At 49.0% G+C, this 14,256-nt stretch overlaps 1 protein-coding gene across 1 annotated transcript in view; it reads right to left on the bottom strand.

Annotated features, from left to right (window-relative positions):
* LOC113484652 (hydrocephalus-inducing protein homolog) overlaps window positions 1–12,932 on the bottom strand; it is a 159,441-nt gene extending 146,509 nt beyond the window's left edge. Inside the window, 7 exon segments of the mRNA XM_026857119.1 lie at window positions 1,282–1,401; window positions 3,064–3,189; window positions 4,307–4,438; window positions 8,710–8,880; window positions 10,268–10,360; window positions 11,514–11,574; window positions 12,508–12,932. Of these exon segments, the coding sequence (XP_026712920.1) occupies window positions 1,282–1,401; window positions 3,064–3,189; window positions 4,307–4,438; window positions 8,710–8,751 (420 nt within the window). The 5' untranslated portion in view covers window positions 8,752–8,880; window positions 10,268–10,360; window positions 11,514–11,574; window positions 12,508–12,932.
* Window positions 12,933–14,256: the final 1,324 nt, after the last annotated feature.

Here is a 14,256-nt window from a genome sequence, read left to right as displayed (position 1 = left end):
TCTCAAGCTCAACCAGGCCAGGAATGGCACAGGACTCTCCAGGAATAACCAAGGGACCACCCTGAAACTGTCTTTGCCAAAGGGTCTTCCATTTTTAACCATGTCCCTGTCAAAACCTGTTATCTTGGAATATACTTTAATTTCTCTTGCTGCTCCCCCACCTGCAACATGCTGTGACAGCTTTTTTTGTCCACTTGTTTGTTTTCTAACAAGACTGGTAGATTTGGAGGGGGGTTAATTCACATGCTCTCATGTACACTTCCATCTGCCCATCCTGCCCTCCTCTCATGTGCACATCTTAATCTTTATTACAGAACAGTATCTTTAATTACACCTTTATTTTTCTGAAATTTCTCTGCTTCCAGCACACTTACGTGTCAAGAGAAACCCTTGCGTGTACAACGTTCTCTCCCAGAGCACTTTCCCACCCAGCTCCTTTCCTCTCTCCCCTCTTTTCCCACCAGTTGCTCTTGGCACGTGCCTCATTCAAGCAAATGCTTCCCCTGCCAAAATTCAGGTCTCAATTTTCCTCTTTACAGTGCAACAACACTGCTGACATTTTTCAACTTCTCCCTTCTCAACTTTCCTAGGAAATCTCAAAACGATCACAATTTTTTCAAGTAACGGTGGAGACCTTCAAAAGAACATTACTCTGGATGTGCTGTGGTTCTCCAAAGGGAAGGCAGAGAGCCACACTGCTTAGAAAAACCTGAGCATAACTGCACTAAGCTTAGCAGGAGCCTAAACTGGCACTTAAAGGCCTCCCACTGCTTCTGCTTCCCCTGCTGCTTCAAAACACCCCCCCTGAAGTGCTAATGCCACCAACCATAACTTCCTCCAGCATGAACTGGAGAAGGCTCAAGCCCTGGGCTTTGACAGTGAGCTGCACAGAGGCAGCTGAACAGGCTGTGAGAGGCAGAGGTGCCCTGCCAGCAACCGAGATTAACCAGGGAGCCACCAGCACGTGGTGCACACTCCAGGTAAAGCAGGAGAGCAGATAAGAACTGTGCAACCCTTAACATCCCCATCAATCCAGGCTTTCAAGGGGAAGGACGCTGACTAGAAAAGCTCCTTTGTGTTAGATACCACCAATGCATGGACAAAATCAGGGGGAGAATCCCTAGCATGGGAAGATTTCCACTCTCTTGCAAAATAAAGGCAGTAACATTTTATTCTGGATGTGCTGCGCTGCAGCAGATAACTTGTTATGCTGTAAACCACAGGAATTACACTGCTCTCCTCTTCCAGCACAGAGTTAAACCTCCATATCCCAGAACTTACCTTGTCAGTGTTCCTCAGAGTCAGTGGCACTTCATAGACCTCAAAGGGGACGTAGTTCTGAAATACCACCTCTGAAGGAAAAGGCTGAAGCAAGCTCTGTTCCAGGTCAACTGCTGAGAACTGGAGAGGCAAGACAGCAGTGAGAGGAGGGTCAGCTGCTGGGAGAAAGATTCACGAAAGAATCCTACACCAATCTCCAGTGGAGTACAGTCTCTTGGTGAGTACGTCTGTGCAGCTCACGCTAGGGAAACAGCCCCCCAACTGTGTTTGGAGCTGATCAAAAGTTTCTGGACCACACTGAGCAGGCTCAAGCTAAGAAGCTCTTTTGGTGGGTGTTCCTCCAGGTTTCCCTCTCCAGAATGCAAGGCAGCACTTACGGCCAGCAGAGCCCTGTGCTGACGTGGTCACATAGCTCCAGAGCCCTTCCTGAAGAGCCGCGAGCACTCATGGAACAAGCGAAACCCAAGAATTTATATGAGACTCCATGGGAAACAATTTTGGGATGATCTTTACTCTGAGACAGAAACACCAAGTCCCACACATCCCTAAATATCATTTTTGTTAGAGAGCCTAGACACCAGTTAGAAGACACCACTACCAGAGGAGGTAAGGCTAAAATGAAGTAGCACAGTAGCTGGGAAAAAGACAAAGGAGGTGAATGCTGGATAGTGATAAGGTTTAGCTCTTTTCTCAGCATTACTGGGCAACTTGAGTAAGACTAGACTTGGTATCTCCTTTTTCCATGGGCTTTAAATAGATGCTTTATTGTACTCCATTATTGCCATTTAATACCACTGCAGAAACATGTCTGAAAATACACATAAACAGCAAATGTTTACAGAGCAGAGGCAATACATGAGAAAATTCCTCCCTGCTTTGTCTCCCCTCTCCCAGCTGCACTGTTCCTACTCAGAAGACCCAGGCAGGCCTCCTGCTTCTCCCACAGGAGCCACGCTCACATGGCAGCTCGTGCTTGCAGCACAATGCCAGTTCTGTGTGCGCTCATCTGATGGGTTCCTAACCTCCTGTGCTGCCTGGGGCAATGCTTAACCAAACAGTTATAGGTTTCTTGATGGCAGTTTTCCACTCAACAGCCTACCTCAGTGATCCACCGGTTTGGACTGTGTGCTGTAGTGAGCAGTCCTGTGAGAAAAGCAGCTTAAACATATATCTAAGTAACCACTGATCCAGAGAAAGCACTTCCACTCCCCTCTGCCCAGGGCAACTCCCCTGTATATGTGGCAGCCTGCAAAATCTAACACCCTGTAAAGGTCTCACACATTGTTCCAACCCAAAACATTAATGCACTTGGTTTTGTTAAATCTTGAGTAATTACTATAGGCCCTCAGCCTTCAAAGGCCAGTGCTGCCACCCCTGAGGGAGTCCCATGACTCCAAGCATTTGACAGTGAGTACACCAAAGCACGAGGTGGCTATTTCACCAGCAGGATGGAAAATGGCAAGCTCAGGCCCTTGCAGCCTGCCCCAGCCTTCCCCCAGTATTGTGCTTTGACAGTGGTAGCTAAACTCCAGCAAAACCCACCAACGTCAGCAGAGGTTATTTATACTTAGTGCAGATCAGGACTTCCAACATGTCACCAGGGAAAAACGTTCTACCTTTCCCCAGCAGAAGGAACTCCACCACTACCAGCAGTTTGAAAAGACAACAGGCCCTGGGCACTGAGGTGCCTCATTCAGATGAGCCAGAGGCACGCCTGTCACAAACAGACACCCTCCTCAAATGTCACATCAAACAGCAAAGAAAAGGGCAGGAAAAGGCTACCTTGTGATGGGAGGTTTCACCCATGTCTAGAAGCTGGGTAATCCGGGGCCGCCTCATCTCCCGGGTGCTGGCCAGCCTCTGCTGGGTGGTAAGAGACATCTCCTTCAGGAAGGCAGAGGGAGTCAGCTGTAATGCAAGACACCAGCAAGAGCTACAGAAATGCCTTTCTGCAGAAAGGTTTTTCTTGTTCAAGTGCCACTGATGAATAATTTGTGATCACAGCCACTAGACAGTCCTGAAAGTCCCACATATTACCTGCTGAAATATTTAACATCAAAACATTAATGATATAGAGCAGAATACACACACTAAGCAAGTGGCTCTGTCCTTCATGAGGTGATGTGACATGTTTGAGGATTTCTGCTCTTCAGGTATTTGTTCCCTCTTGAGTTTTGCTGGATTGAGCCAGAGACCTTTGAAGAGAGCGGGGAGGAGTTATCAGAAATCCCCTAATGCCACCCTTGCACAGTGCTCACAACCAACACACAGGTGGAGATGGCACTGCTGGGTGAGTCAGAGGAAAGCAGAAGAGCAGTGTTGTGCCAAGACGGAGGTGGAGAGGAATGGGTCCAAGTTTTCATTATTTCTTTTCCATTAGCACTTACTTTCCCTCTGTTCTGGCCTCACAGACCCCTCCACGGGGGATACAGGGATGTCTCCTTGACAGAGCCTCAGCACTGGGTCACCTCCAGGGAAGGGAGCTCCAGCCAGCAAAGGACAGTTGTGGGTGGCAAGGAGGAATCACCCTGAATCCACTGCTGTTGGCAGGGCTGCATCTGTGCTCCATACAGGACACAAGATACCATGAAACAACTCTTCTGGAAGCTATTCTATCTAGGACAGCCGTGTCCTGTCAAGACTCCAGGTGGTTTGAGCAGCCCACCACATGCCCAGCTGTCCAGCAGTGTGGCCAGGGCAGCACTGGCAGGTATGCCCCTGTGACAGATGTTACTGCCCACAGAGCAAAGAGGATGGAAGGAAGCACATGTTGGTGTTTCAGCTGTTCCCGTGAAATGTCCAGTACATTCCTTTATCTCGGCTCCACTGGCACCTTCAGGGAAGACCCTGGACTTTCCCTGAAGCAACACAGCCCACCCCCCGCACCATGACAGCCCCCTCCAACAGAAGCAGGGCAGCAAAGAGGTGGGGAGGTGGTGCCAGGCTCCACAGCGCCCTGACAACAGGAGGGGAAGGCAGAGGAGGGACAGGGGCAGCTCCTACCCGGCCCCCAGCAGGTACTTACAGGCACACACCGCTCTGCCTCTCTGACCAGCTTCGGATAACAACGTACTGCCACCTTACTCTGGAGTCCATCAGCCATTTTGGAGGACCCCATGGACTGATGAAACTTGCCAGTGGCCATGACTAGGCAAACCTGGAAGGAGTAACAGGGAGACTGAAAATCCAGAATTCCAGTCACGGCAGACCCAAAGGACACACCTGTGTCTCCAGGCTGTGGCATCCTTCCTAAGAGGAGAACATAAGACCTCCCCACCCTGTTTCATGACTAGGACATATTTAAGTGGTAGAGTTAAGATTCATAGAAGTAAAACTCCGTAAAAACATTTGCCAATAAAGCTTTTTGCTGTGAGTGCAAGTCCCAGAAGCCACAACTATGTCTTTTAATAAACTTCATCTGTCAGCTGACAGGGACCAATGTAGATTCCCCAGCTCCACATACTATCATTTACTGCTGTGGCTCCTGTCTTAAGTCTTTACAGTACTATTTTCCCCTTCACAGCATCTAATCCCTGCCATCCTGTCTTGACGTCTTTGCATCTCCCTTTTTATTTACTCTTTTTCTGGCATCTGGACCACACTTCAAATAAATTGTTTAGGTTGGAAAAGACCTTTAAGATTGAGTGCAGCTGTAGACCCAGCACTGCCAAGCCCATCACTCCTTTCCCTGGATGTACGCAGGAACTGCTGCTCAGAAAATCACCTATGGATTTCAAATGCAGGGAAAGGACAGGGAGGGGGAGTTGGCTTTTCAGTCCCTTACAGCTAGGCCACATGCTGCATCTTTCATCCTCAGCCTCCACAGCATTTTCTAGACTAAGCTAAACCCTCACGTACACACCACGCAAAACAGATTTCAGGCCAAAACAGCCCAAAGGCCCTGTGCAGACCAAGGCAGACAAGGCCAGTAGTGTGAGGCAGGCAGCCCCTGGCCCCTCCATGTTTCACCCACAGCTCGGGTGCACTCACAGTCGCAGCCCCAGGGAACAAAGGGAGACAGGCCGGCACTTTCTCTCTCCGGGAGCAAAGCTGGCTCCCTGCCCGGCTCTGCTGGCGGGGAGAAAGGGCTCCAGCTCCCAGCCGCCGACACAGAAAGTGCTGCAGCCTCCAGGTGCCTCTCGCCCAGCACAAGAGCCCCCCGGCCCTGTGCTCTAGGAGTAACCTCCCCCCTTGCATCCTCCCCAGAAAAGCAGCTTCCGTGCAGGGACACAGATCCCGCAGGAGGGCGAGCGCAGCCCGCAGCCAGCAGAGGTTGGGCAGGACCGAGGGCCCCTGCCCCGGGCACCCCCCTTGTGCACAAGGGATGCCCCCAGACCCGCAGCGTGGGGCAGGGGCTGTCAGAGCCCTCCACCCCAAGCTCCCCCGCTCCCAAGCCCCCCCCACCCGCGGCTGTGCTGCCTAGCAGCACTGACACCCAGAGGCACCCTCCGGCTTTCGGCCGGGGAGGGGATGAAGACACCACCCCCCAGCATCCCCCACCTCTCCCACTCTGCGGGGCCGTGGGGACACACTCACGGGAGGATCCCCGCTGCCAGACAGGCTGCCGTCCCTGTCGCCAGCGCAACTGGGCGTCTGGGCCGGCCCCAACACCACCATGGCAACGGCGGGGACGCGGGGGGGGCAGTTCCGGGACACGGGGGCAGAGGGCACAGGGACGCCCAGTGCCCAAAGCCCCCAGTGATCACAGCCAGCAGGCCCTGAGACCGCCTCCAGCACACCGCCCGGCTCCAGCACAGCCGCAGCCCCGGGTGCGGCACCCCGGCTCGGGGCAGCGGCTACAGACAGTCCCTCGACGACCCCGTTCCACTCTCTAATCCTGTCCTGGGCCTCACCATGCCTGGAGATGGAAAAGTCCTCAGACAGATCCCCCCCTCTCACAGAGCTCCCTGCCCAGGTACACGGGTGCAGCTGAGAGAGGGAAGTGCAGGAGGACCAAGTCTCTTCCCGGCTCCTTCCCACCGTCCGGGCTTATCGGTTCCAAGAAGGCTGGCAAGCCAGCCACAAAATAAAGCCTCAGCCATCGCCCCCAGGGGAGGCCCATGCTTTCAAAAATAGAGCCCAGAAGCTGAAATTCACAGCACCACGGATGCTCGGGACCATGGAGTCAGAGGAGCTACGGGGTTTATATTGCTGCCCCCTCCCCATTCCTGGGCTTAGACATACCCACCTCTGCTCTCTAAGGGACCAAAAGCCCCTCTTCCCTTGACAACACTCTCTCTGCTCCTCTGCTTGCCTGCACAATATCCAGCTGTCATCAGTAAGCTCAGCTTGGAGCCATCATTCCCAGCTCACACTTGGCTCTCAGCTGGCTGCCTGCATTTCTGACTCCAAGAGGACACGTGGGGCAGCCCAGGGCGTGAAGAGGGGATCACACTGGCACACAGCCCATCACAGAAGCAAGCCAGCCACCTCAGCCCTTCACACAAGCCACCCTCCTCCATCCTAGCAGGGTCTGACCGAAGCAGGCTGCTGGCCCTGCTCTCTCCAGAGGCATAGGGAACTGCTGGTTCATGCAGGGAGCCGCTCTACAGGGCTGAAAATCCTTCCCCCATCTCCTGGGCAATGCTGCTGACACAGCTCTCATCCTCCTGCAGAAACACACCAGCATGCATCCAAGGGCAACAGCAGGCGTGTGGCATTATTAACCTCTCTCTTGCTGCAGTGCCAGAAGGACACTGGGCACCATCAGCCTGCATCCCGTGACAGCCCTGCTGCAGGCTCCGAGACAAAGCCCCAGCACAGGCACTGCCTGGCTTCTGGACACCAGGACCAGAGCTCTGGGGGGTGACACAGGCACATCAGAAACATCTGTCCTGGCATCAGTGCTGCACCCACCAGATCAAACCCAGAGAGTAACTGGGCACCGCTGATGTCTTGCAGAGGGCACGGAGCTGCAGCAAAGGCAAAGACAAGGGCTGCAGTGAGGCCCCAGGGAGAGGAGGGCAGTGCTGGCACCTTACACCATCCATGGCAGCATTCCGTTCTCCCATTTTAACCCACGAAGGAGGAACTCCAGTACTCAATAAAGGGACTGACTGCAACACTCAAATCATTTTAGATTCTATCAAAAGGTTTCCTACCAAATAACTGCAGTGAGATCACTTACCCAGCTGCATCGTTATTTAATCCCAATCATGAATTCTCAAATAGGCAGCCCATTATCCTCTCTAGTCCAAGCAGGGTTTGTACTTGTTTTCTTCTGAGAAATAAGGAAAATAAAGTCGGCTCCTTTTAGCCATGTTTCTCCTGCCTTCCTCTGAGAAACACAATCCCACATTGCAGGGGAGAATATTACTTCTTTTTGTAGCACACATATCAAAGCACAGCCCTGGGTTTGCTGTATTCCCTTTTATTCCTATGTTCAGAATCAATTTTTTTTCCTAGCTTTCTGTTTATTTTACATATCACTTCCAAGCCCTAAGCTGCTTCTCTACTCCTTTTCTAAATCAAGACACTAACTCAAATGTCTACATTTTGGATGCCCTGAAATTAGCGGTGCAGCCACAAAATAAAAAAAAAAAATTTTTTTTTCCCCACTGCTTTTTGAAACAAAGCAAAGCCCTTTGCCCTAACAGATGTAATGCCTTCTAGGTTATGTTTTTCTGTAATACTATGAAACCATTAAATCCAGCCTGCTGTCTTTGTGCAAATGCAGAAGAAAATTTACAAGCCTCAAGAAGTTAATCGTAGCTCAAGGGGAATCTCTGACATGGAGGTTAGCAAGACAGTGAGGCTGTGACTGCCAGCAGACAATGCCACAGGAAGATGGTCAATTCTGGATGAAGATTCAGGCCTGACTCAGGAGGGAACTATCCTTAGGTATCTCAGCCTAAACAAGAAAGTGAACAGTTGTCAAAGGCACTGATCACCTACACAGTTACAGGATGCTTCCATACTTGTTCTGGGGCTCACTCTACCTGAATCCCATCTCTCCTGACCTTGTGTTTCCTCTGGTAGCTAAAAACCACCTAAATACCCACCATATTGTGGGCAGAAACACACTGCAGTACCAGTGCACTGTAGGAGCAAGGCTTAGTGGCGTTTCCCAGTCACAGGGGCAGAGCAGGGCTGTCTCGTCTCTCCTTCTCCACACCCAGCTGTTCTCCTCAACTGGCAGGGTCCTGCCAGGGCATTCTCCATCCCACCCAGTGCCACGGGGCACCACAGGCTGGGGAGCATACCTCCTCTCCTCCACCCAAGTTGGGCACAGAGCCTCCTTCAAAGCCCAAGAACACGGCAACTCTCTACTGCTGGGCATCTCACACATTTAAAACCATGGCAATACCTGAGCACCCACAGCCCAAAAAGATCCTCCCATGCTCGGCTCCAAGGACCACGCTAAAGGCCACAAGTGGTCCTTCCCTCTAACTTCTCCAGACCAAGAAAAAAAACCCTCATGTGCTTTACCTGCTCCACAACAGCTTGGTTGGTATTTGCAGCTTCTGGCATTACTTGGCAGCTCCATTTGCAGTGGGACAGGTCTCCTTGGCTCCTGGTTTCACAGCAAATCAGTCATCCAAAGCCCCAGCAGGTCCAGTACCTCTCCTGCGGGGCACTGTCAAACATCAACATCTGGGTCTGTAATTTAAAGCAAAGGAGAGGAAGGACCAGACAAATGGCCTCAGGTTGCTCCAGGGAAGGTTTAGATTAGACTGTGCTGTCTCAGCTCCAGCTGCATCCTCCTTCCCGGCCCTCCAGCACACAGCCCCCAAGGGCAAAACCAGTAATCTTTACCTTTTCACCTCTTTCCAACATTAATAATGAGTAGATAAAACATATCAAAAGAGATGACATCAGGAAACGCACATGGACTGTGATCTGTAATGTCAGTTCTAACAGCTGGTATACTGCAGATTCTAAGGAGCTGAAATTTCTCTTACAGTCAACTTGAAAATTAAAACTATTCTCACTAGCCAATAATTTTTTTCAAAGGACAGAAAACTACTGGTTTGGAATCTGAAGGTTCTTACTCCAAACTGCACTCCTGCAAGTGGGGAAAGGAAGGAGTATTTGAACTTTCTTAAGACCGGGCTTTTTGCCTGGCAGGTTCTGTGCTTTTCCAGAGAAAGAGGGTGGGAGGGTTAGAAGTTTATTTGAAAGTTGAGACTGGTTCTGCAGGATCCCAGTTATTTAAATCTTCCATTACACTGATCCATCACAAGTGCATGGCTATGTAGCCTTTTTTTTTTTTTTTTTTTTAAAAAAAAAACCCAAATTGTTCAAATCATTCTGATCTAGTACTAAACAAATGCGGGAAAGGCTTTTGCCTTTACAGTCATTTCATCCATGTCTCTTGATTATGTTGCCCTATATTGCTGCCCAATTCCAGATGGTGTATGCTCTTGGTCATTTCTTTCACGAACAGAAACTTTGTTTTCTGCCTGTTCTTTTCTTCCATGTACTTGATATTTCTCAGCATGACACAGTTCTGCTGCTGTGTTTACTGGTAACATTCTCACATGCCCATGCTCTGCGCTGGGTTTCTGTCCGGCTACAAATCCAGGCTGCTATGACAGAAACTCCAAGTTAGTTTCTCAAATTTGGAAAATTTCCCTTCTGCAATCATCAGTGAGGCTTGAAACTGCCCCCACTGGCTTATAAACCCAACCCTTTCTGGTGCTTACTGAAGAAGGTTGTGTGGTCTGATGTCTTTACACTTGAGTCTCATGGCTGTCTTCATCAGCAAATAATTTAAATATGGGGGAAGCAGCAGCAGACAGAGAATTCACACTGAGAATGAACCATTTTTTCTGAACCAAAAAAACTAATGGGACCACAGGTTACAGCGTCTTCATTTTTTAGAAGATTTGTAAGGTTCTTGGGAAGATTATCCCTATGTTTGGACTACAGAGAAAAGGAATTTGCATGTGTATGAGCAATTTGGCAAAGCAAGTTTTGGCAGAACTGGGAGGTGAAACACTGAAACCCCAAAACTGTGCTGCCCCCGAATCCCATTGCACTGTACCTGGCGAACAGATGGCATTCGACGTGCTTCGGTGTGTATCTCCCATGGTGCTGTAGCAAGCCAGATAGAACAGAGGGAAGGTGCAGCATGACTCTAGAGGAAAATGCAAGAATACATGGTTTAAAAAGACAAAGGAAATAAAAAGAGTAACACTGTATTGAAGAAGTACTAGTTAAGAAGGAGCAGTGGGAACAAATGAATGAAAGGGAACATTTGCGATGGCCTTGAAAGGCTACTCAGAGAAAATGCAACACTTCTAGCACATCATAATCCACACTGGATTAGGCTATGAAGGCTGATGTGTGGAAAGACCTGTCAAAATAGTTTTTAAAATGACAAGCTCACACATCATTGCAATTTTTCTTTTCAGATTTATGAGGGAACTGCTCAGATTCAAAGGGCGATCACAGCTCGTGACCATGTTGCCCAATATAAGGCTTAGAGAAATGTATCCAGCACGTCTGGTGCTGCTGCATTGTTCTGTGCTCTCAGGGAAGAGGATTTTAGGGCATTTCTCAATACAATTAGAAAGGTGTGGAAAAAACCCTTTTCCTTCAAAATCTTTTCATCATGTACACAATTAAGCACTACTTCTGTACTCCCCACCCATTCCCTCACTTCCCTCCTGACTAAGAAACAGCCTTTTCTAAACATTTCTGAATTCCAAAGTGATTGGTGGTTGTCTCGCCCCACTCTCCTGCTCTTAAATCTTTGGCTTTTGGTAGGAGAAGAGGTAAAAACCTTCTCTGTAAAATTTATATGACCAGAATAGTGAACAAAATTATTATTTGTTATTGTCTGCAATGGCATCTGGTAGGTAACAAGGAACTGGACTTTAGGTGTTTCCTTATAGTTTAGAATGACACAGATTTGCCTCCACTGTTTTATCACTGGAGTTTGGGTGGATATCAAATTAGTAAATCTCAGGGAAATCTACTCTGCTTCCTCAGGAATACCACATTGCAGCACACTCTCTCTAAGTCACCACTTGCTGTGGTAAATATGAAAACCCTGAGGTTTTGTGGCCTCTAGAAACTTGCACCTTTTAAAAAAACTGAAAGTGACTACATCCTCCCTTCCAAATCTTTCAAAAACATACATACTCATAAATTACAATGCCGATTGGTGTTATTCTTCTCAAACGGAGGCCAGATTATTTTAGACACACATTCATGAGCCAGTATGAACAAAATCTAGTTTTTGTTTTCATAGGGCTTCTTTTCAGGGACAAAACCATCTTACTCACCTGAATCCAGCAAAGACAGAAAATGTCCTTCGGTGCATTTATCTCTGTGCCTCAGAGGAACCTGTAACACATACGAAGAAAATCCTTGTTTTCTTGTGCCTTAAGCAAGATGACTTCTTTAGCAGTCTTTCTTGAGAAACACAGATGCATGTTTTTATCATAGTGGGAAAAAAGAAGTATGATCACTCAGTTTTAAAGGTGTTTTTATTTTAACTGATTCCACAGGAAAGAACCTGTAGGAAATGACCTTATTTTCAGTTACAACAGTGCTGTTCTAAATTCAGATACCCAAACACAGGAGAGGGCATGAAATGAGAACCTGACAACACAATGGCTTTTCACTGTAAAATTAGATGTTCAAAATGTTATTTCTGACCATCATTGCTGTACCTTATTAAAAAATCTATTTATGAGCAGAGAAGTGTGGTTGCTTTTATTCCCTTTGCTTGCCACATCATTTAAATTATATTTCAGGCACTCCATCCAGTGCCTGAAGTATATTACAGCCGTACGGCGTTTCTCGCTGCACTACAGCCCGCAGCAGCTCAACAGCCCTCCCAGCTGAGCAGCACCAAGGCTGCCTTGTATCGGCTTTCAGGAGTTAGATACTATCCAGTAGTAACAGATTATCAGCTTCAGAGAGCATGGCTTCTTTCGCTACCACACTTCTTAAGCAAGTAAATGTTCAATTAGGATGATTCAAGTGAAAGGGGGTAGCTCCTCCTTAAGATTGATTTATAGCATCACATTGATTTCACAACTGGTATATTTAAATCTATTACTCCTTGCCATCAGTATATATACTTAACTATGTTTCTTGAAAAGGAAGAATTTGGTTTTTGGTTTGTTGTTTTTTTTTTTTTCCCCTGGATAGGCCCTTTTTTCAGTGCTGGCAGAATGCACCTTCCTGGGAAATCACTTCGCCCTGGTGAGGCCACACCTCAGTGCTGTGTCCAGTGCCAGAATCTCCAGTGCAAGAGAGGAGTGAACATACTGAAGAGAGTCTGGGGATGGGCCACGAAGACGATGGAGGGTCTGGAGCATGAGGCTGAGTGACCTGGGGCTGTTCAGCCTGTTGAAGGCTCAGGGGGATCTTGGCAATGTGCACCAACACCTGATGGGATGGAAGGAAGCAGAGGGAGTCAGGTGCTCCTCAGCAGCACCCATCAACAGGGCAAGAGGCAACAGGCACAAATTAAACACATAAAACCCCACCTGAACGCAAGAAAACCCACTCTTTTTTACTGTAGGGGTGGGTCAAACACTGGCACCGACTGCACAGAGAGATGGTGGAGTCTCCATCCTCGGAGTTACACAAAAACCAACCGGCCGTGGTCCTGCACAACTGGCTCTGCTGAAGCAGAGGTGTGGACTCGATAACCTTCAGAGACCCATTCCCACCTGAACCCCTCAGGAATTAATTTGCAGCCGCTCACCGGAACGCCCTCGTTCCACCACGGTCCCTGGCACCCCCACTCTGAACGCAGCGTCCGCGGTACAAATCCTGTCACCAGGTGAAAAACCTGAATGGCTTACGGAAGCGCTTCACAGCTGTGACCTGCCGTCTGACTGACCTGCGGGAAGAGCAACGCTGTGACACGCCGGACAAGTATCGGCTCGAAAAAAACACCCACCCCCTTGAAAACCCCTCAACAAACCCCAACGCACCCCACCACCAGGGCCCTGCCCCCATAACACACCCCACCACCCGAAAAACACCGACACAAACAGACCTGATTTCCTGCGGGGTCTGGCCAGCCAGCGCTCCACGCGCCTTCTCCTGCGCTCTCCAAAGGGTGTTTCCGGGCCGCGCCCGCAGGGCCCAACACTGGTCACTCCCGGCGCCATCTCCTGGCAGGTTTAGATTGGATTTGTGTATTCACATACTCCTTAAAATGCTGTAAATGCCACTCTTCTGCACAGCAGTTCAGAAGTTTCTGGCAATCATCACTGGTGGTGTGTGTGCTTCTGTTTTTCTTGTTTGTTGGACTTCCGGGGGTTGTTTTTTTCAGGAGAAGGTGATAATGAGCAGGCTTCAGCTGATACTGTTGTTTCCTGGAATTTGTACTTTCACAGGTTCGCTGTGTCATGAGAAAAACAGGCTCAATAGGAGCATCCCGGCGGGGTGAGCAGGGACACCAGCAGCGAGTCTGTTGTTCAGAAGATGTCAGACCCCAGCAGTGACACTGGACTGGCCTCGGTCAGTGGTGATGCCTGGGGCAGTGCCCCCACCCCTTGAAAACAGGACTTCTTGGCTGCTCAGGGTAGCAGCTGCTGATTGCTTTTGTTCTTGGGGCTTTGAGGTAGTTGGGGTGCCATGTTTATGCTGTTCTAGGGTAACAGTTTTCCAGGGTTATCACGCACTAGTTTTAGGGAGAGCCAGTGTTTTTGGGTGCCAGGGTTACGGGGGTGTAGCTTACAGTGAGCTGGCATTATGGGGTTTTAGGGTTACGGGATGCCAGAGTGTAGGTGGCATAGCATTAAAGTGTGTTATTTTTAGGGACAAAATCTGGGCTTTTTTGGTCCTGGATTCCTGGGTTGTTTGCGTGTCTTGCCTTAGTTTATGCTCTATGTGGTTTTTGGAGAGTCCTATTTTAGGTTATTTTCTTTTTAGGGTTTAAATAGGGGCCTCTGGTTTGTGTATTCTTTCTTTTCTAGTTGTTTGGGTTTTTTCCTCTTCTGGTGGTTTATTTTGTGCTTTTTGTCTTTTAACCACTATTTCTGGTCTAATATGCCTGTCCAG

Source organism: Athene cunicularia, assembly GCF_003259725.1.
Source record: "Athene cunicularia isolate RWA chromosome 11 unlocalized genomic scaffold, athCun1 chr11_part3, whole genome shotgun sequence".
NCBI classification, from domain to species: Eukaryota; Metazoa; Chordata; class Aves; order Strigiformes; family Strigidae; genus Athene; species Athene cunicularia.
Note: the sequence above shows the minus strand (reverse complement) of the source record. Positions and strands in the feature narration are given on the sequence as shown.